Source organism: Mustela nivalis, assembly GCF_964662115.1.
Source record: "Mustela nivalis genome assembly, chromosome: 6".
Classification (NCBI taxonomy): Eukaryota; Metazoa; Chordata; class Mammalia; order Carnivora; family Mustelidae; genus Mustela; species Mustela nivalis.
The window spans coordinates 14,982,317-15,001,383 of record NC_139025.1 but is presented as its reverse complement, the minus strand read 5'-3'; the positions used below and the strand labels follow the sequence as shown (position 1 = coordinate 15,001,383).

General features: G+C 44.2%; 2 protein-coding genes across 14 annotated transcripts in view; one reads left to right on the top strand and one right to left on the bottom strand.

Annotated features, from left to right (window-relative positions):
• ENTPD5 (ectonucleoside triphosphate diphosphohydrolase 5 (inactive)) overlaps positions 1-2,859 on the top strand; it is a 53,617-nt gene extending 50,758 nt beyond the window's left edge. For all 11 annotated transcript variants that reach the window (XM_082733517.1, XM_082733507.1, XM_082733511.1 and 8 more), the window contains one exon: positions 73-2,859. The gene's annotated coding sequence lies outside the window, so the exon portion shown is untranslated. The remainder of the gene's footprint in view (positions 1-72) is intronic.
• COQ6 (coenzyme Q6, monooxygenase) lies at positions 2,692-19,044 on the bottom strand. 3 transcript variants are annotated; one of them, XM_082733488.1, is made up of 12 exons: positions 18,825-19,044; positions 11,812-11,946; positions 10,428-10,486; positions 10,015-10,138; positions 7,749-7,879; positions 6,754-6,861; positions 6,604-6,666; positions 6,139-6,246; positions 4,087-4,289; positions 3,898-4,013; positions 3,565-3,731; positions 2,692-2,818 (listed from the first exon to the last, which is right to left on the bottom strand). In XM_082733488.1, exons 1-12 carry the CDS (start codon positions 18,988-18,990, stop codon positions 2,789-2,791), a joined length of 1,410 nt encoding a protein of 469 aa, XP_082589614.1. In that variant the 5' UTR covers positions 18,991-19,044; the 3' UTR covers positions 2,692-2,788. The 3 variants fall into 3 exon arrangements, with proteins under 3 accessions (XP_082589614.1, XP_082589615.1, XP_082589616.1); XM_082733489.1 differs by having other exon boundaries at positions 4,117-4,289; XM_082733490.1 differs by lacking the exon at positions 7,749-7,879 and having other exon boundaries at positions 18,825-19,022.
• Between the last annotated feature and the right edge of the window lie 23 nt (positions 19,045-19,067).

Sequence of the window (19,067 nt, the reverse complement as noted above, 5' to 3'; positions counted from 1 at the left end):
CGGGACTCGATCCCAGGACCCTGAGATCATGACCTGAGCCGAAGGCAGCGGCTTAACCACTGAGCCACCCAGGCGCCCCTCATTTTGTTTTTTAAATGGAATTGTTTTCTTAACTTCTGGCGCTTTGTTCTTACTGTTTGGAAACACTAGTTTCAGTGTATTAATTTTATATCCTGTAACTTTACTGAATTTATTTTTAGTACCGACAGTTTTTTGATGGAGTCTTTAGGGCTTTCTATATACAGTATCATGTCATCTGCAAATAGTGAGTTTTACTTCCTGATTTGGCTGCTTTTTATTTTTCTTTCTTGCCTAATTTCTGTAGCTGGGACTTACAGTACTATGACGGATAAAAGAGGTGAGAATGGGCATTCTTGTCTTGTTCCTGTTCTTAAGATGAAAGGCTGTCAGCTTTGTACCTTTAAGTATGATGCTAGCTAAAGGTTTGTCATATATGGCCTGTATTATGTTGAAGTACATTCCCCATTCCCTAATATGCCCACTTGGTTGAGAATTTTTAGCATAAATGGATATTGAATTTTGTCAGATGATTTTGTACATCTATTAAGATGATAAAATGACTTGTCTTTCCTTCTGTTAACCTATATAATTGATTTCCGTAGGTTGAACTGTCCTTGCGTCCCTGGAGTAACTTAATTATGGTGTATTATCCTTTTTTTTTTTAAAGATTTTATTTATTTGACCCAGAGAGAGATATCACAAGTAGGCAGAGGCAGGCAGAGAGAACCTGAGCTGAAGGCAGAGGCTTTAACCCACTGAACCACCCAGGTGCCCCTCTATGATCCTTTTTAATGTATTATTAGATTTGTTAATATTTTGTTGAGGAGGACTTTTGCATCTGTGTTCATCAAGGATGAACCTATAAATTTTGGCCTATAAATTGTGGTATCTTTGCCTGGTTTTGGTTAATGAGAGTAATACTGGCCTTATACATTGCATTTGGAAGCTAATCCTTCTCTTTTGGAAGATTGTGAGAGGTATTAAATCTTCCTTAAAACTTTGGTAGAATTTGCCAGGGAAGCTGTTTCTAGACTTTGGTTTATTGGGAAATTTTTAATTTACGGTTTCAAATTTCCTTACTAGTAATCAGTCTATTCATATTTTGTTTTTTCATGATTTTGGAAGGTTGTACATTTCTAAGAATTTATTCATTTCTAGGTTGTCCAGCTTGTTGGCATGTAATTGTTCAGTGTCTCTTAGGATCCTTTGGATTTCTGTGGTAAATAAATTCAGTTATACTAACTACTTCTCTTTACTTTCCGATTTTGAGTCTGCTCTTACTTTTACTTGGTCTACTGAAGATTTGTAGATTTTATCTTTTCGAAGAACCAACTCTTAGTTTCATTCATTGTTTAATTGTCTTTTGTCTCTTTTTCTGCTTTAATCTACCTTCCACTACTCTCAGGCTTTGTTCTTTTTCTAGAAAGTTCCTTTAGATGTAAAGTTATGTTGGCAATCTGATATTTTCCTTGTTTCTTCAAGTGGGCATGAATTTCCCTCTTAGAACTGCTTTTGCTACATCTTATATATTTTGGTGTCACATTTTGGTTTTCATTTGTCTCTAGGTTTTTTAATTTCTCTTTTATTTCCTGATGACACACTGGTTGTTCAAAAGCACATTATTTAATCTCGTATTTGTGCCTTTTCCCATTTTTTTGTAATTAAGTTATAGTTGTATACCATTGTGGTCCAGTTTCATACCAGAGATGCTTCATAGAATTTCCATTTTCTTTAATTTGTTGAGTCTTGGTTTTTGGCCTGATTTATTCTTGATAACATTCTACATACACTTAGGAATGTGTATTCTACCTTCTAGATGGAATGTTCTGAGTATGTATGTTATGTCCATGTGGTATAAAAGTCCAGTATTTCTGTATTGATTCTTCTGTCTGGATGAATTATCTATTGACAGGAGTGGGATATTAAAGTCTCCTACTATTACCATATTGCTTTATCTCCCTTTAGGTCTGTTAGTATCTGCAAACATCCAACGACTGAGCCACCCAGGTGCCCCCTAGTCTTTGTTTTAAAGTCTGACTGGAGTATAGCTAATCCAGTTTTCTTTTCATTTCCATGGAGTATCTTTCTGTCCGTTCCATTTTCAGTCTGGGTAAGTCCTGCAGTATCTCTTATAAGTCGTAGATGTGTTTTTTTGCCCACACAACCAGGCACTCTCTGTCTTTTGATTGACAAATTTAGTCCATTTTCATTTAATTATTGGTAGGTATATTCTTACTGACATTTTGTTAATTGTTTTCTGTTTATTTAATTCTCTGATCTTCTTTCACTGCTCCCTTGTGGTCTGATGGCTTTCTTTAGTGTTATGTTCAGATTCCTTTCTCATTTTCTTTTGTGTACTTACATTTTCCCCTTGTGGTTACCATGAGGTTCACATAAAGTATGTGGTGTAAATAGCAGTCTGTTTCAAGTTGATAGCAACTTAATTTTAGAAATCTTCTCTTTTATAAATCCTCCCTCAAAAATGAATGAGACAGCACCTTAGCAATTTTTCTTTCAGTAATAAAAAGTCTTTTCAACCAAATCACAATAGTCTTTCTTTGGGGTTTTTTTGTTAGCTTGACTGATATGCCCTCCTCACAGCAAATTATCTATCACTCATGATTTGGGGTTCACAGGCCCATAAAGCAGAAGAGAAAAAGAGACGAGAAATCTAATGTAAAGCAAATTTATTAAATCTTGAAAATATGTGACAATCTTCAGAAAAGATGTTCATTTTTCTTCAACAGAATGTCCAGAAGGGGAGCATTCATTTGCTTGCAAAGGCTATAATCTGTTCCTGGAGAAAAATGAAATAAAATGAATGATACTTGGACTCTGTTAAGGTGTGATGGCAAGTGAAAAAATATTTTAAAATAATATATAGGAGCGCCTGGGTGGCTCAGCTGGTTAAGCATCCAACTCCTGATATCAGCTCAGGTCTTGGTATCAGGGTTGTGAGTTCAGGGCTCCATGCTGGCAGTGGAGCCTACTTAAAAATAAAATACCCAAAGTGATTAAAGCAAAAACTTAGCAAAAGTCCCAGACAAATGCTCCTCTCAAAAGTCCCTCCAAAATGTCTTTAAATGGAAGTTTCTCAAGAAAGAAGCTGGCCAAGCAGCAAAAAGAGTTTAAGCATCTTTTTTTTAAAGATTGTATTTATTTATTTATTTGAGAGAGAGAAGCAGATTGCACCGAGTGCAGCGCCTGATGCAGGGCTTGATCTCATGACCCTGAGATCATGACCTGAGCCAAAATCAAGAGTTGGACACTAAGCTTAACCAACTGAGACACCCAACTGCCCCTAAACAATCTTTATCTTTAAAAGTTCCTATTCACTATTTTAAACCCTCCCTCATGTAAAGTTACTGCTTAGATGTGGGCTCTACCCCTGAGCTCAGCAAGTTTTTTGTTCATAATCAATGGGGGAGGTATTCCTAAAAAGGTAATTTTACAGCCAAGAAAATTAATTCAAAGAAATTAAGAGTCATTGGCCAAGTCCTTCCTCAGTGAGCAAGACTCCTGGAGAGCCGTGAGTGACCTTACTTTGAGTGGAGACACTGCATTTGTGGCCTGCAAGCCCCAGGTCCGGAGCAGCACCAGCGGAGCGGCCCTGGTGGAGTAAAGCCTTTTCAGTAGGTCAGTAGCAGCCAGAAGAGCAGTGTTGTGACGCTGTCGATCTGTTTCATAACCTGTGAGATGGCTCATAGAGCCTGGAGGAAGGAGGAAAGGTGTAACTCTCTGATCTTACAATGAAGCTGTTCCCCAGTAAGCCAGACACACTGATGCCTACCACATCTGGCTATGGAGGGGCATTCTGGAGCCCGATCTTCCCTGACTGTATGACCTCCGGAACTTCTGAGGCACCTGAATCCTTACCTAAGTCCTGCCCGTTGAAGGCTGCAGCACTGAGGTGACGGACCAAGCTGGAGACATCCCCGAAGCCCATGTTGACACCTTGTCCTGCAAGTGGATGGACTCTGTGCGCTGCATCCCTAAGAGGAAAGCAGAGCTCAGGTACGGCCTCCTGCAGCACAGTGAGAAGACAGCCCTGCCCCGTCATCTTACCCGATGAGAGCCAGCCGCGGGCGGACATACTCAGCAGCATGTCCCAAGCCAAGTGGAAACAGCACTCGGCTTTTGGCATCCACCCGGGCTACACTTGGGGGCATCTGGCGAGCGGAGACCTTCGTGGGCTTCAGAAAGGCGACAGCGGACTGCAGCAGGCTGCCCGCCGCGTCGATGAGGTCCGTGTGGTTGGCATCACTCCACTGAGCCGCATCAGCCACAAACAGTAGAGATTCACCAGTGATGAAAAGGGAAGTAAAAAAATCACCAAGAAAACCCATTTTATCACTAAAGCCAAGTATTAATAGTACCTAACAAGCCTAGACTGATGTAGACCACAGGTGGCACACCCCGTAAGCAAAGGCAAAAAAACACAACTTCCTACCTTTTCCCCACAGGTTTTAGAATCAAGCCAAACTGCCCCCAAGCTGCCCCTGCCCACCTGTGGGCGTCCACCCTGCCCTGCACTTCACCTTAACCCTCCAAAGCCATATAGCAGCCACAGCGGAGCGCATTCGACGACATCCTCGCCCCTGCCTTTCCTCCCTGTGCTTAGAACGTCCTTCTAATTCGCCGGGAAGACCCCTCGGAGCACCAAGAAGCTGTGATCCTCCCTCCAAACCCTCCACTGTGTGTTTCCCTCCTCTGTGCTTCCGTTAACATCCTGTGACTACTTTCACCAGTTGTTGCTTCAGTAGCTTCCTCCCTCACTAGACTGTGAGCTTCCTGAAAGTAGGACTGTGTCTCCTCTGTCTGCCTCCGGACTCTCCCACCTAGAAGGCGCGCGGGACGTGTCCGTAATTGCCCTGCAGAAGCCCGTGGCAGGAGCACATGCGAACTGACCAACAGGGCAGCCTTCACCATCTGCCTTGGAAGCCACTTAGTGTGTTCAGTTCCTGTCACTCCTGTTGCTGCTCTAGAGCAGGGAAGCCCAAGTTCTTCAGTCTAAACGACTGGAAGTCACTAGTGAGGTGGCAGTTTGGTGGTTAAAACCACAAGTTCGAGGGGCCAGCCTGACTGCCAAACCCAGCCTTACCCCACGGCTCTCTGACCTTGGGCAGATAGCTACGAGCATGGTAACAGCGCCCTCCTCGATGGGTCACTGCATTAAATGGACAGGTGCAACCCTTCGCCTGTGCGTAGCACATAGTAAGTGTTCAGTGAATCTTACTGATTGTTACTATTAGTTGAATTCAGATATATGTGGTGCTTAAGCTCCGAAATTACTGCTGCCAACATTGAAGGCTGTGTCTACTCCAGAATAATTGTTACCATTTTTTGAGCACCTACAATATACTAGGTGTGCTCCAAGCATCTTACATCAATTCTCTCATTTGAAAAATCTTTAGGCTTGGGGTGCCTGGGTGGCTCAGTGGGTTAAAGCCTCTGCTTTTGGCTCAGGTCATGATCCCAGTGACCTGGGATTGAGCCCCGCATCAGGCTCTCTGCACGGTGGGGAGCCTGCTTCCCTTCCTCTCTCTCTGCCTGCCTCTCTGCCTACTTGTGATCTCTGTCAAAAAAATAAAAATATAATCTTTTAAAAAAATAAATAACAAAAATCTTTAGACTTTTATTATTGTTATTAAACCCTGAGAGGCTGGTGATACTATTTCCATTTCCTAGGAGATTAACAGGCAGAAGCAGTACTAAACCCATGTGTCTACAAGACTTTCTCTTAAGCTCCCTGCTAAACTGTGCTCAGCTCCTTTAAGAACATGTCTAATGAATCAGGCTTCAAAGGTTCAAGTACTTCAAACCTAGTACAGCTATTCAGAATTAGTCAAGTAGTTACAGCTTCAGAAAAAAGGGCCAATGCTAACTACTGCCCAAGCAGCTGTTACAGTCAGCGCAGCAGCCGCCCACAACCGTCAAAAAAGCACAGAAGTTGTTAATTTGCGCTGTTTTGCATTTCCCTGAATGCCCTCCCGTCCACATAGCCCAGATCAAAAGCTACAGTTACTATAGGGGCTGCTGGTTGGTTATTCCTTTTTCCTTCATCAAAACCACCTTTCTGTATCTCCCTGCAACCCAGCAGGACATGCTCATACTCACGAAGGCAGAGTTAACGGTATCCACGAACTTCTCTTCATCCATGCCAACAAGCTCCGCTGCATGTTCATGGGATGTGGACCAGACCAAGGAACTCAAGGTGTCTGAGAGCTGCGTCAAATGAACATCAATAGTAGAGCGCCTGCGTGGCTCAGTCGGATGATTTTGGCTCAGATCATGATCTCAGGGCTGGGAGATCGAGCCCCAGACAGGGCTCTGTGCTTGAGATCCTCTCCCCACGCCCCTCCCCTCACTTGCAAGCATCCAGGTCCAAAAAAAAAAAGAACATCAATACTAAGGGCAAGACTTCTGTTCTTGGGAGCTCTCAGGCTTGAAGGGAGTAACGGGAAACAAAGTTAGCCTGGGCATATTCCCTCGAAACCAGAAAAAGACTGACAGAAGGTGAAGCCCTAAGAGAGGAAGGCTGGGCGCGCTGAAGCAGACTGATCCGCTGGAAGGACTTCTTACCGGGAGCAGAGCAATGGGCCCCGACGGAAGGAATCTCTGCCAAGCTACGTTGTTTTCTGTGGCCTACGACAGAGGAAGCATTCTCACGAAAAGGACTTAGTACCCACAGAACACGAGCGGGGGCCCCAGCTGGTGGGCTCAGGCTCTCACCTCCGACAAGTGCAGAGTAGCCACGACAGCAGACTGATCGTAGCTCCAGCTGACATTCTGAATCCCAGCAGCCTGCCGCACGCCTGAGTTGTGACCATCTGCACCAATCTGCATGGAAACGAGTCTGTCAAGTCTTAGAACTCCTTAATACCCGAAACTGTTGCAGAAGTGTGTCTCTGTCCCCTTCAGTTCTCTCTAGTTCCAACTCTCGTTCACAAGCTCGGTGGCGGCGGGCAACCTGTCATCACGCCCACCTCACTCACAGCCCCTGGAGGGGGCAGCCTTACCTATGGAACCCCAGTGTCAACTAATGGACCAAAGCTGGACCTCAGCCCATGAGGTGCCAGCCATAGGTTAACTTGGCCAGATTCTCTTGATATTTGACCTAGAAGTTAACGAGGCAGGCACCAGAGCTGAACAGTCCTGCTGGAAGGTTAGGAATGGCTGCCCAACAGAAGGGGAAGCTGGCGCCTGGCGCACAGAGAGAGAGAGAGAGACAGGGGAAGCGTAGGAGGTGAAGGGACTCCAGGACTCCCGCGAGGGCAAGAACCACCTCCACTGCTGCTGCTGTTCCTGCGTCCCTTTTCTTTCAAGACCTAAGATGGTCCAGGAGACTGCTTCCTATACTGAATTTATTTTTTTTTCCCCAAGATTTTATTTATTTATTTGATAGAGATCACAAGTAGGCAGAGAGGCAGGCAGAGAGGATGGGGAAGCAGGCTCCCTGCTGAGCAGAAAGCCCGGTGTGGGTCTCGATTCCTGGGCCCTGGGATCAGGACCTGAGCCGAAGGCAGAGGCTTTAACCCACTGAGCCACCCAGGCGCCCCTCTATACCAGATTTAAAAGACCATCTTGAGTTGGCCTGAGTGAGTACTGGTCCTAATAACCAAAAGCTTTGCCCAAAATTATAGCTTAAATCTAAAACGAAAGACCCTAGAGTCTAGGATAAGCTATGGATACTCAAGACCCCTGGCAAAACAAGAATTTTCAACTACCAACAATTTAGTCTGGAGGGTGCTGCCATCACCTAGGGTAATATGAACCCAAGGGCTGGAGTCCGCCATGGTGAAGGGATAAGGCCAGGTATAGCCGACTGCTCTGCTCCTGTAGAGAACCGTCACCCGGTCTAGGAGGTCAGAGAGAGAAAACAAAACATCAGAAAGGCCCCCCACACGGGCTGAGGCAAAAATCGTACCTAAATCTAAAGCGAGCTCTAAGGATAGCAGTCTCATCGTCTACTCATGAACAAGAACAGTAAAATCTACAAAATAACTCCTGTAATAAATGCTACAGTCTGAGAGCTGATAAATGACAGGGCCACAGGGATAAGTCAGTGTCATAAACAAATAAGTAAATAAATAAATACTCAGCCCTCACTGAATGACCAGCCCAGGGATGCTCTCTTCTCATCCCCACACTCCTGCTCTTCTAGGTTCACTCTGTGCCTAAGTGATGCCACATGCTTTCAGAATCAACAGGGTGGGAATGCCAGGGGCTCAAAGAAGTTCTAGATTTCCTAAGACTTTTCTTGCCACTGGAAATATTTTTACTTTTCTGATTGTAAAGATGATATGCTTTTGAAGTATGAACAACAAAGGAAGATTTTTTTTAAGATCTTATTTATTTATTTGACAGACGGAGATCACAAGTAGGCAGAGAGGCAGGCAGAGAGAGAGGGGGAAGCAGGCTCCCTGCTGAGCAGAGAGCCCGATATGGGACTTGATCCCTGGACCATGAGATCGTGACCTGAGCCAAAGGCAGAGGCTTTAACCCACTGAGCCACCTGGGCACCCCAACAAAGGAAGATTTAAAAGGGATGGAAAACATTACCCTTAATCGTACCACTTAAGAGGCAACTCCAATTAAAGCTTTTCCATACAGCTTTCCAGATTACTTCCTATGCATATAGATGCATATGCACACACAGGATATGACCTACTTTTTTCACCAATGTTATGGAACATGTTTCTAAGTGACTAAATATTTGGTCTAAATTATCTTTAAAAGTTGCACATTAAGTGGGGCACCTGGTTGGCTCAGTCATTAGAGCACAGGACTCTCGATCTCAGGGCTGTGAGTTCAGGCCCCATGCTGGGTATAGAGATTTCATAATAATCTGATAAGGAATTTATATTCAGAATATATAAGGAACTCTTCTAACTCAAAAAGAAAAAGATGTTCCAATTTTTAAATGGGCAAAAGATTCTGAATAGTTATTTCACTAAATGGCAAACAAGCAGAGGAAAGATGGGAAAACTACAGTAAGAGGGGCGCCTGGGTGGCTCAGTGGGTTAAAGCCTCTGCCTTCGGCTCAGGTTATGATCTCAGGGTCCTGGGATCGAGCCCCGCTTTGGGCTCTCTGCTCAGCAGGGAGCCTGCTTCCCTTCCTCTCTCTCTCTACCTGTCTCTCTGCCTGCTTGTGATCTCTGTCTGTCAAATAAATAAATACAATCTTAAAAAAAAAGAAGAAAACTACGATAAGATACCATTTGTCACTGGGATGGCTATAATAAAAAAACAAAAGGAAAGTAAGCGTTGGCAAGGATATGGGGCAATTGGTGACCTTATATATTACTGGTGGGAAAGTGAAATGCTGCAGCCTCTCTGAAAAAGCTCAGCAGTTTCTGGAAATGTTAAACACAGAATACATGACCCAGCAGGTCTACTCCTAAGTATGCACCCAGAACAAATGAGACCTATGTCCCTGCAAAGACTTGTACCAAATGTTCACAGCGTTATTCACAACTGCCAGAAAGTGGGAACAACCCACTGTCCGTCAACCGAAGAATGGATGAACGAAATGCAGTGTATTCACACGAAGGAATACCATCTGGTGATAAAAAAGAACGGACTACTAACACAGGCGGCAACATGAATGGGAAAGTAGACCAGTGGTGCCAGGGGCTGCGGTTGGGAAGGGGGAATGCTGTAAGCAGACCTAAGATTTCTTTCTGAGGTGACAGAAATGTTCTAAAATGATACTGTGACTGTGGCCTAACTCTATAAGTACACTAAAAACCACTGAATTGTACACTTAAAATGGGTGAATTTTATGGTATATAAATTATTCCTGAATAAAACCGTTATTTTTATTCCTGAATTTAAAAAAAAGAAAAAACCCTAAGATATCTAACAGAGGGTTCCTTTACGGTGGATATTCAATCTCCATAAAAGGGATTCTTTTTCCCGGTAAGTCCCAGAAAAATTCTAGAGCAGTTCACCGTGCAGGGTAAAAGAAGACGTAAGAAGTGGGAGCCTCACCTGACGCGGCCTCCAGCTGCTTGGTGAGAGCGCGCATGATGACGTCATTCTCCACTATGTAGCCCATGTCATCCAGATTATCCTTATCGAACATTATCAGCGCCTCTGAGCAGGCATCCCACACCTGGAAACACCGAAGGAAAGTCTGTATTATAACCCAAGGAAGAGAAAATGTCTTGCTCCGATCAGAAACAGTGCTGCCTTCCACAAGTGACAGAAGCAGGAAAATCACAATGTCAGTTCCCCTGGTAGGAGACAGAAGGTGAGAAGAAACTTCTCTTGAGAATGCTCCCCACTCCCTTAAACTGAATGGGAAGTTCCTGCTTCCACATGAAATATGGAGAATATGGATTCCAAGATACAGAAAAGATGGACAATCAAGATTATCTTGCCAGAAGTAATAAAGAAGGCACCTGCATTCGCCGAAAGGCTCTGTATCTCATGTTGCAGATGTGGTCCCAGGCACCAAAACCTACAAAAGAAAGGATCCATGTACAGGCCAGAGCAAGTTCATGTGACACAGCCCTCCTGGGCTCTGTCTCTCGAACCTGTGAAGTAAGAGATTGTTTTCAGCATTCTCCAATGACAGAAAAATACTCTCATTTTTTCCTGTTTGATGCTAGGAGTTAAACTACTCTGTTCCCAAATTCAGATTATACAGCATGAAAAAAAAACCCAGCTTTCATGATCAAAAAGTCAGATCTGGGGCGCCTGGGTGGCTCAGTCAGTTAAACGTCCAACTCGGTTATAGCTCAGGTCGTGACCTCAGGGTCGGGAGACTGAGCCCCACATCAGGCTCTGCACTCTGTGGGGAGTCTGCTTGAGAGTCTCTCTCCCTCCGCCCCCCACCAAGTATTCTTTTTAAAAAGTCAAATCACATTAAAGTTAGGGAAATAAAAAAGGAAACCAAACCTGGATTTTTTTCATCATCCTACAGAAGTTAGAAACTCTCTGGGGTGCCCGGCTGGCTCAGTTAGAAGTGCATAGTAACTCTTGATCTCGGGGGTCTGAATTTGAACTCCACAGTGGGTGGAGCGATTACTTAAAAATAAAATCTTAACATTTTTTTTTTAAAAGACAGTCTTTTAACTTTTTTTTTTAAAACCCATAGCACTGAACAGATTTATTCAGTGTGGACACAGTGAGCCAGACACAATTCTAGGTACTCAACATAAAGTGTGAAACCAAAGTTCCTCTACAGCTAATATTCTGGTTGGAGAGATAGAGAGTGTAAAAAAAAAAAAAACAAACAAACAAAAAAAACAAAGACGTAATACATTGTCAGGTTAGTACTAAGTGCTACAAAGAAAAATAAAGGAGTATAAGGGGCTAAAAAGTGATTGGAAGAGTCTAATTTTTGACAGGGCGGTTCTAGATAGGGGAGTAACCTCTGGCAGAGACCTACAGACCGTTTTCTAATGAGTTCCATGTGCACACACTGATTTACACTCAAAAGCATTTAGCATCCAAACTCCCTAGATCCCAAGAGGGCTGAGTCTGGGAATAAAGAGGGTATTTCTACTGGAAACCAATGGTCATAATTAGTTCACACAGTTTCAATTCAACCAATTCATAATGACCCAACATCACAAACGAAGTCCGCGTGATGAACCCACATGTCCCAAGGACATCTTCCTCAGCCTGGGAGGGGACACTGTAATGGGGCCTCATCTTCAACGATGCACTAGATTACCACACCAACGCCCTCCTCACAGGATGCTCCAGAGCCTCTGCCCTATGGGACACACTGGAAAGCCGGGAGAGACAAGAGGCTGGTTCTATGCAAGATCTACTCACTACTGAGAAGGGTTGCAGAGCCAGGGGAAATGGAGCTGACTCTGTTGCTGTAAGTTTCTGGCAATTTCTCCCATACTTTCTTTGGACCTGCTTCTAGCAACAGGATTTTCTTGTCACTGAAGTGAATATCATGTCCTAAAAAAAAAAAAAAAAAAAGAGAGAGAGAATCAACATTTTATATCATAGTGGGAAAATCAGAATTTCTTCCCTTTCTCACTTCTAAGAGAAGCACGAGATTAACTAATTGCTTTGTCCTTAGGATACAAGTTTCTCACACGGCACACAAAAAGGAAACACCATACAAAATCCTAAGCAGTAGCTTATACCACTGTTTCAACCATGTGAATCACCCTGTCCGTGGCTGCCCGGGTTTCTCTTAACAGTCCAACACCAGCCATGTGCAAAGAAGCAAATAATGACAAAGTCACAAGGAGCCAGGAGAACTCCCTAGGTAGGAAGACCGAAGTAAAAGAGAAAGGCTGAAGTATTTAGACACCAGATTTTTTTTTTTTTTTAATTGCCAACTGTTTATTCAGGCCCCGCACAGGTGACCAGTGACATGCAGTTTGCCTGGGCCCACGGCAGACTGACTTGCGCCGCCAGCCCTGCTGGCCAGCAAAGGAGTTCTCAGAGGAGGCCTGTGCAAAGGGTACAGGCCCTGGGGGAAGGGGGGGGGGAAGGGCAGGGCCCAGTGTCCAGGACACCAGATATTTCTAAGGTTTAAACTGTTAAGTCACTAAAAATTACAAATTGTGTTCAACAGAAAAATGGAATATTTAATAAGCGAAATTTGTTGTGGCTCTCGAGATTGAATCAAAGATAAAGAATTATTTGTAAAAGAAAAGGAGCCCCCCAAATACATCAATTGTACCTATAAATTTGGTCCTCAAACACTGGTATAGAGAAGTAAAAAGGGGACCTGGGGACTTCGGTACTGGGTGCCTGCAGCCCAGACAGACACAGGCCCTCCACCGTGTCCCAGGGAAGGACACGGACACGGTAAGCAGGGAGCTGCTGCAGCCAAGAAAGGAGAAAAAAATGTGACAGGATTATTAGAAAGAAAAGATGTAGGTTTTTACTTAGTAATGATGACAACCCCACATTTTTTCTTACCTAAAGAAGAGTGGCATTATTTTAAGATGCAACTAGGGAGGAGTGTGAAAGTCAAGGTCACTCTGGTGAACAGGCCGTGAGCTGCACCAAGACGACCAAGTTCACATGCCCCCCCACCCCCACCGCCATGCGGCTCTGCCGTTTTGCACTGGAGGATGGAACAGCCGCGTTCCCGGAGAGGCCTGCCTTCTGGTCCATCACCCACCTCTTCCCTTCCAGGGTCTGCTCCACCCGAATGCCCTCCTGACCGCCTCCTCCCCTCCCCAGCAGGGCTATTTACAAATCTATCTCGTTTGCTACACTGTAAATTCCCTGGGGGCAGGAACCATTGCTTTTGCTATGGCTAATATTCCCAGCAACAAACTTGGGATCTCCTCAATCCGTAGATACCCAACAGACATTTTTGTTAAATGACAAGGGAACTAACAGGACTAAAATACAGTCAGGTTCAATTATTTTATTTTTTAGCTATTTAACATTTTAGAAAACTCAGCTGGAGAAAAAATACTACAGAATGCAATTTACAGATAACAATGTGAGAGGGAAATACAGATGTTTCAAGCCTGAAACATACTCTTGTGGGTTTGTAGAACAATCAGGGGAAACAAACTGACTTAAGGGGAAACCAGAAGAGCCTACTGAAAAACTTGCACTTTTAAAGCAGCTGCTAAAATTTAAGTGCTCGCTGACTGCGCGCCTGGGTGGCTGTCATTAAGCATCTGCCTTTGGCTCAAATCATGTTCCCAGGGTCCTGGGATGGAGCCCCATATCGGGCTCCCTGCTCAGCGGGAAGCCTGCTTCTCCCTCTCCCACTCCCCTGCTTGTGTTCCCTCTCTCGCTGTTTCTCCCTCTGTCAAAGAAAATCTTAAAAATAATAATAAAGTGGACATCGGAATTAAAAAGTAAGGTTGATCACCATATAAACTACTGACAATATTCTCTGGGATACAGTCTGTGATGATCAAGGGGAAACATTACACACACAATATCTCGACAAGCTCAGAGTTTACTTGACTCCAGAGAAAACACTCCCAATGCCACACCTGCCTCTGAAAGGCTGAGATCTGCCCAAGGTCCCAGATGCTTTATAGGACAACAGTGAGGCTTGCTCACTGAATAATTCACATGAAAGATTCCAGTGGCACCTGGGTGGCTCAGTCATTAAGCATCTGCCTTCGGCTTGGGTCATGATCCATGATCAAGCCCCACATCAGGCTCCCTGCTCACTGGGGAGGCTGCTTCTCCCTCCCACTCCTTCCGCTTGTGTTTGCTTGTACACTCCCTCTCTCTCTCTCTGTGTCTTTGTCAAATAAATGAAATCTTTAAAAAACAAACAAACAAACAAACAAACCTTCCAGAGTTTTAACTTTCACATTTAACGTTTATTATTTTCTCTGCTTTTTTAGGAAATTGGCCCGTGTGTGAATTTTCTTTTGTTAACCTGTGTTTGGTAGTTTGGACATAGAGCAGAAACTGTCACAACCCAGTGCACTCTGGCTCCTGACTTTTCTTTTGTAGACTTACACCAAGAAGCCTGCATTATAACTGTTTAAAAGTCAGTCTTGACTTTGAGGATTTATACTTCTGCGGAAGAGATGGAAAAAAGGAACAAGTGCAGTACAGAATTCTCTGAGTTTGTAAAAGAAAGCACTGCTGCTCTGCCTCCTTGAGGCATTGAAGAGCATTAAGATAAAGAATAAACACGGTGGGGTGCCTGGGTGGCTCAGTGGGTTAAAGCCTCTGCCTTCATCTCAGGTCATGATCCCAGGGTGCTGGGATGGAGCCCCACATGGGGCTCTCTGCTCAGCGGGGACCCTGCTTCCCCCGACCCCCACCTGCCTCTGCCTACTTGTGATCTCTGTCAAATAAATAAATAATCTTAAAAAAAAAAAAAAAAAAGAACAAACAAGGAAGGAAGAAAGTTAAATACAAATATTAACACTAAAGTTTTAGTAAGGCTAGAAATTTTTCCAGGTACATATCATACAAAATTATATAAAAAGTTGGCGAGACCTGGGTGCCTCAGTTGGTTAAACGACTGCCTTCTGCTCAGGTCATGATCCTGGAGTCCTGGGATCAAGTTCCGCTTTGGGCTCCCAGCTCCATGGGGAGTCTGCTCCTCCCTCTGACCTTCCCCCTCTCATGATCTCTCTCACTCTCTCTCTCAAATAAATAGATAAAAATTTTTTTTAAAAAGTTAAGAAGTAAAGTCACTATAAGAAAATTCAGTTTTTCCACTGCTTCTTTCTCAAAGTGTGGCCTCCCAGCATCCACTCTGCACGTATCTGTCGGAAGTCCAAGCTCCTCAGCCCCACCTCAATAAACCCAATTAGTCACTGCAAGCGAAACCTGGAATCCTCAATTTTGAAATAGGCCCCACAAACTGGTAATGGGGGACTGTCTTCAAGGAGAACCAGGCAGTAAAAGTAAAAAATGGAAGTCTCACTTTACATCCTTCACAGTGTATGCCCGATACCCTTGGTATTTCAGAACACAAAAACCCTTTTGAATTTTCTGTACGTGCCTTATTCAACACCTCCAAAGAAAACAAACACTCCAGCTGATTCTTAAATGCACTCAAGCTTGGGAACCACTGTTTTAGCCCAGTGGCCAGTAGGTACAACCAAAATGGCTGTCAGGAAGCAAAGGTATGTATACCTGCCAGAGAGCTGTGTGTCTCAAAAAGGCTTTTTAACTCCCAATTACCAACTTTTGCGTGCAAGCTACTTAACCTGAGTTTTAACTTTCTTGTCTGCACAATTTACAATCAAGACTGTAGAGAGTAAGTAGATGCAACATGTGTCAATCAGACTACAATTAAAAGATTATGACACAGAGCAGCTGCTTCTGCTCATGAGTCCTGTCACCTTGCTTCAATAAAACCACCTTTTAGCACCCCCCAAAATTATGAGGATTAAGTAAAAATGTTCTGCAAAATAGTTTTTCTTAAAGATTTCATTTATTTATTTGACAGAGATACGGTGAGAGAATACAAGCAAGCAGAATGGGAGAGGGAGAACTAGGCTTCCGTGGAGCAGGGAGCCTGATGCGGGGGTTCCATCCCAGTGCCCTGGGATCATGACCTGAGACGAAGGCAGATGCTTAACGACTGAGCCACCCAGGTGCCGCTATGCAAAATACTTTAAGAGATGCCTATCCATAACAAGTACTCAATAACTGATGACTATGGTTTTTATTTATTTTTTTTTTAAGATTTTATTTATTTATTTGACAGAGAACACAAGTAGGCAGAGAGGCAGGCAGAGAGAGAGAGAGAGAAGCAGGCTCTGCACTGAGCAGAGAGCCCGATGCGGGGCTCGATCCCAGGGTCCTGGGATCATGACCTGGGCCGAAGGCAGAGGCTTTAACCCGCTGAGCCAACCAGGCACCCCATGACTATGTTTTTTATAATGACTTTGAGACTCAAGCCAATTAGCTCCTACAAAGCATTGTTTCCCACCAGTATCCCAAAAGGGAGACACCCTAGGGGAGATGTGGCTGTCATACCTTATTCTTAAGTCAACAAAGACTTTTATATTATTAGTGATCTTTAATTTGTGAGGTCAGAAAATTCAGATCCAATTTCTGCAAGTCACTATACAATTGTTAAAACCATGGGCGCCTGGGTGGCTCAGTGGGTTAAGCCGCTGCCTTCGGCTCAGGCCATGATCTCAGGGTCCTGGGATCGAGTCCCGCATCGGGCTCTGCTCAGCAGGGAGCCTGTTTCCTCCTCTCTCTCTGCCTGCCTCTCTGCCTACTTGTGATCTCTGTCAAATAAATAAATAAAATCTTAAAAAAAAAAAAAAAAGATCTGGGGGCACCTGAGGGTCAGTTGCTTGAGCGTCTGGCTCTTGATTTTGGCTCAGGTCATGATCTCAGGGTCCTGGGATCCAGCCCCACATTATGCTCTGCATTCAGGGGGAATCTCCTTTTCTCCCTCTTCCTCTGCCTCTTCTCTCCCCACATCCGCCCCCTATCCTATGCACACTAACGCTCTCTCAGATAAATAAATCTTTTTTAAAAAGGGCATAAGAACTGGAGTTTGGTGACCTGTGTTCAAGTTCTCAGTCTACTACTACCAGTTCTAAGACTCTGGTCCTTAGGGGAGCCTGGGTGGCTCAGTCTTTAAGCCTCTGCCTCTGGCTCAGGTCATGATCCCAGGGTCCTGGGATGGAGCCTGGCATCGGGCTCCCTGATCAGCGGGAAGCCTGCTTCTCCCTTTACTACTTCCCCTGCTTGTGTTCCCTCTCAGTCAAATAAATAAATAAAATCTTTAAAAAAACAAAAACAAAAACAAAACACTCTGGTCCTTACTTAACCTTGCTAAGCAAGTTTACTCACATAAAATATGAAAAGAGTATATATCACAGTGAAGTGAACCACACTAAAGTACATATGTAAAAGCAAAGTCCTCACCTCACCTTACACAAAGTTGAACTCCAAGTGGATCACAGACTTAAATCCAAAAGCTAAAACTACAAAACTCTTAGAACACAAGAATGAATCTTCATGAATTTGGGTTAACTAATGATTTCTTAGATATGACACCAAAAGTGTAAGTGGTAAAAACCTGACAAGTTGAACATTATCAAAATTAAAAATTTCTGTTTCAAAGGACACCGCCAAGAAAATGAAAAGGCCACCCATAAAATGAGAAAATATTTGCAAATCATTTAGCTGTTAAAGGACCTGTGCCCTGACTAAACAAACAAACAAATACAACTCTTAGAACTCAATAATAAAAAGACAAATTGCCCAAAATGGGCAAAGGGAGGTGTCTAGCTGGCTTAGTTCACAGAGCATGCAACTCTTGATCGTGGGCTCCTGAGTTCAAACCCCACAATGGAAAGAAATTACTTTAAAAAAATCAAAATAAGATGGCAAAGATTCTGAACAGGCATATCTTCAAAGAAAAACAAATAAGCATATGAAAGGGTATTTGACATCATTAGTCATTAGGGCGATTCAAATCAACCCAGGAGACACCACTTCACACCCATCAGGATGACTCTAAACAAAAGTACAAGAGTGCTGTGCAGGACATGGAGAAACTGGCCCCCTCACACAGCTGGTGGGAATGTAAAATGGTGCAGCCACCTTGGAATACCATTTGGCAGTTCTTCCAGAGTTACCATGTGTGTTACCCCGCAATTCCACTCCTAGAAATGGATATATTCAAGTAACCAAAAATGTATGTTTACACTAAACCCTGTAACAACAATAATAACATTATTCAAAACAGTCCGGAAGTGTAAACAACCCAAACATCCGTCAACTAATAAATGCATAAAGCAAATGTAGGACATCCACACCACGCAGAATTACTCAACCGTAAAAAGTACTGGTGCACACAACTTGGAGGAACCTTTAAGATATTAAGCAGAATCCAAGTATATGAAAATGTCAGGAAGAAGCAAATCTGTAGAGACAAAAAGTTCACAAGTGGTTGCCTAGGGCTGAGGAGCTTTGGGGGGAAATGGGCAGTGAATGCTAATTGGATCCTGTTTCTTTAGGGGGTGATAAAAATGTTCTAATATTCATGGTGATGATGGATGCACAACCTGCTAATATACTAAAAACCACCGTATGCTTAAAGGGGTGACTCTTACGGTATGCAATTATATCTCAAAGAAGTTATTTTCTAAAAGAAACGAAACGCCTAGCCCGATACAATGCCTGATAACTTACAACCGTGTCCGTTCCTAAATAACAACCGGCAGGATTTAGCATGATTCCTAAAGACCCACCCCCTTTTGACCCTTCGGAACCCAGAAGGACCAAGCGCTTGGCGTGGGGCTCCTCTCGGCAGGGAAAGAGCGCAGGAGCTCAGGGCTCCCACGGTCCTCACAGTTGCTCCACGGCCGCCCTCCCCGCCAATACCTGCCTGGAGCTCCGCTTACCCAAGGCACAGGCCATGGCGGTACCCACCAGGCCTCCGCCCGACACCACCACATCGTACAGCGTGTCTGCCTTGGCGCCGGACCACCTCCGGCAGGACAGCAGCGGGCCTCTCCCGGCCGCTGCAGGGGCAGCCCTCCACCGGCTCACAGCCAGGCGGGCCGCCATGGTGCTGACCTGCAACGTACTTGCGCACCACTAGGCCCTCCTTTTGCTGCGCTTCCGGAACAGAGCTCTCCAATCAC

Bases quoted from the DNA above. Each gene is read 5' to 3' on its own strand.
- COQ6 (XM_082733488.1), bottom strand. From the start codon at position 18,990: ATGGCGGCCCGCCTGGCTGTGAGCCGGTGGAGGGCTGCCCCTGCAGCG. The intron at 10,487-11,811 runs GTGAGTAGATCT...TTTCTTTTGTAG, and splicing joins CTCTGCAACCCTTCTCAGTA to GTTTTGGTGCCTGGGACCAC. The intron at 6,862-7,748 runs GTAGTTGAAAAT...GTTTCCATGCAG, and splicing joins CCCTCCAGACTAAATTGTTG to ATTGGTGCAGATGGTCACAA.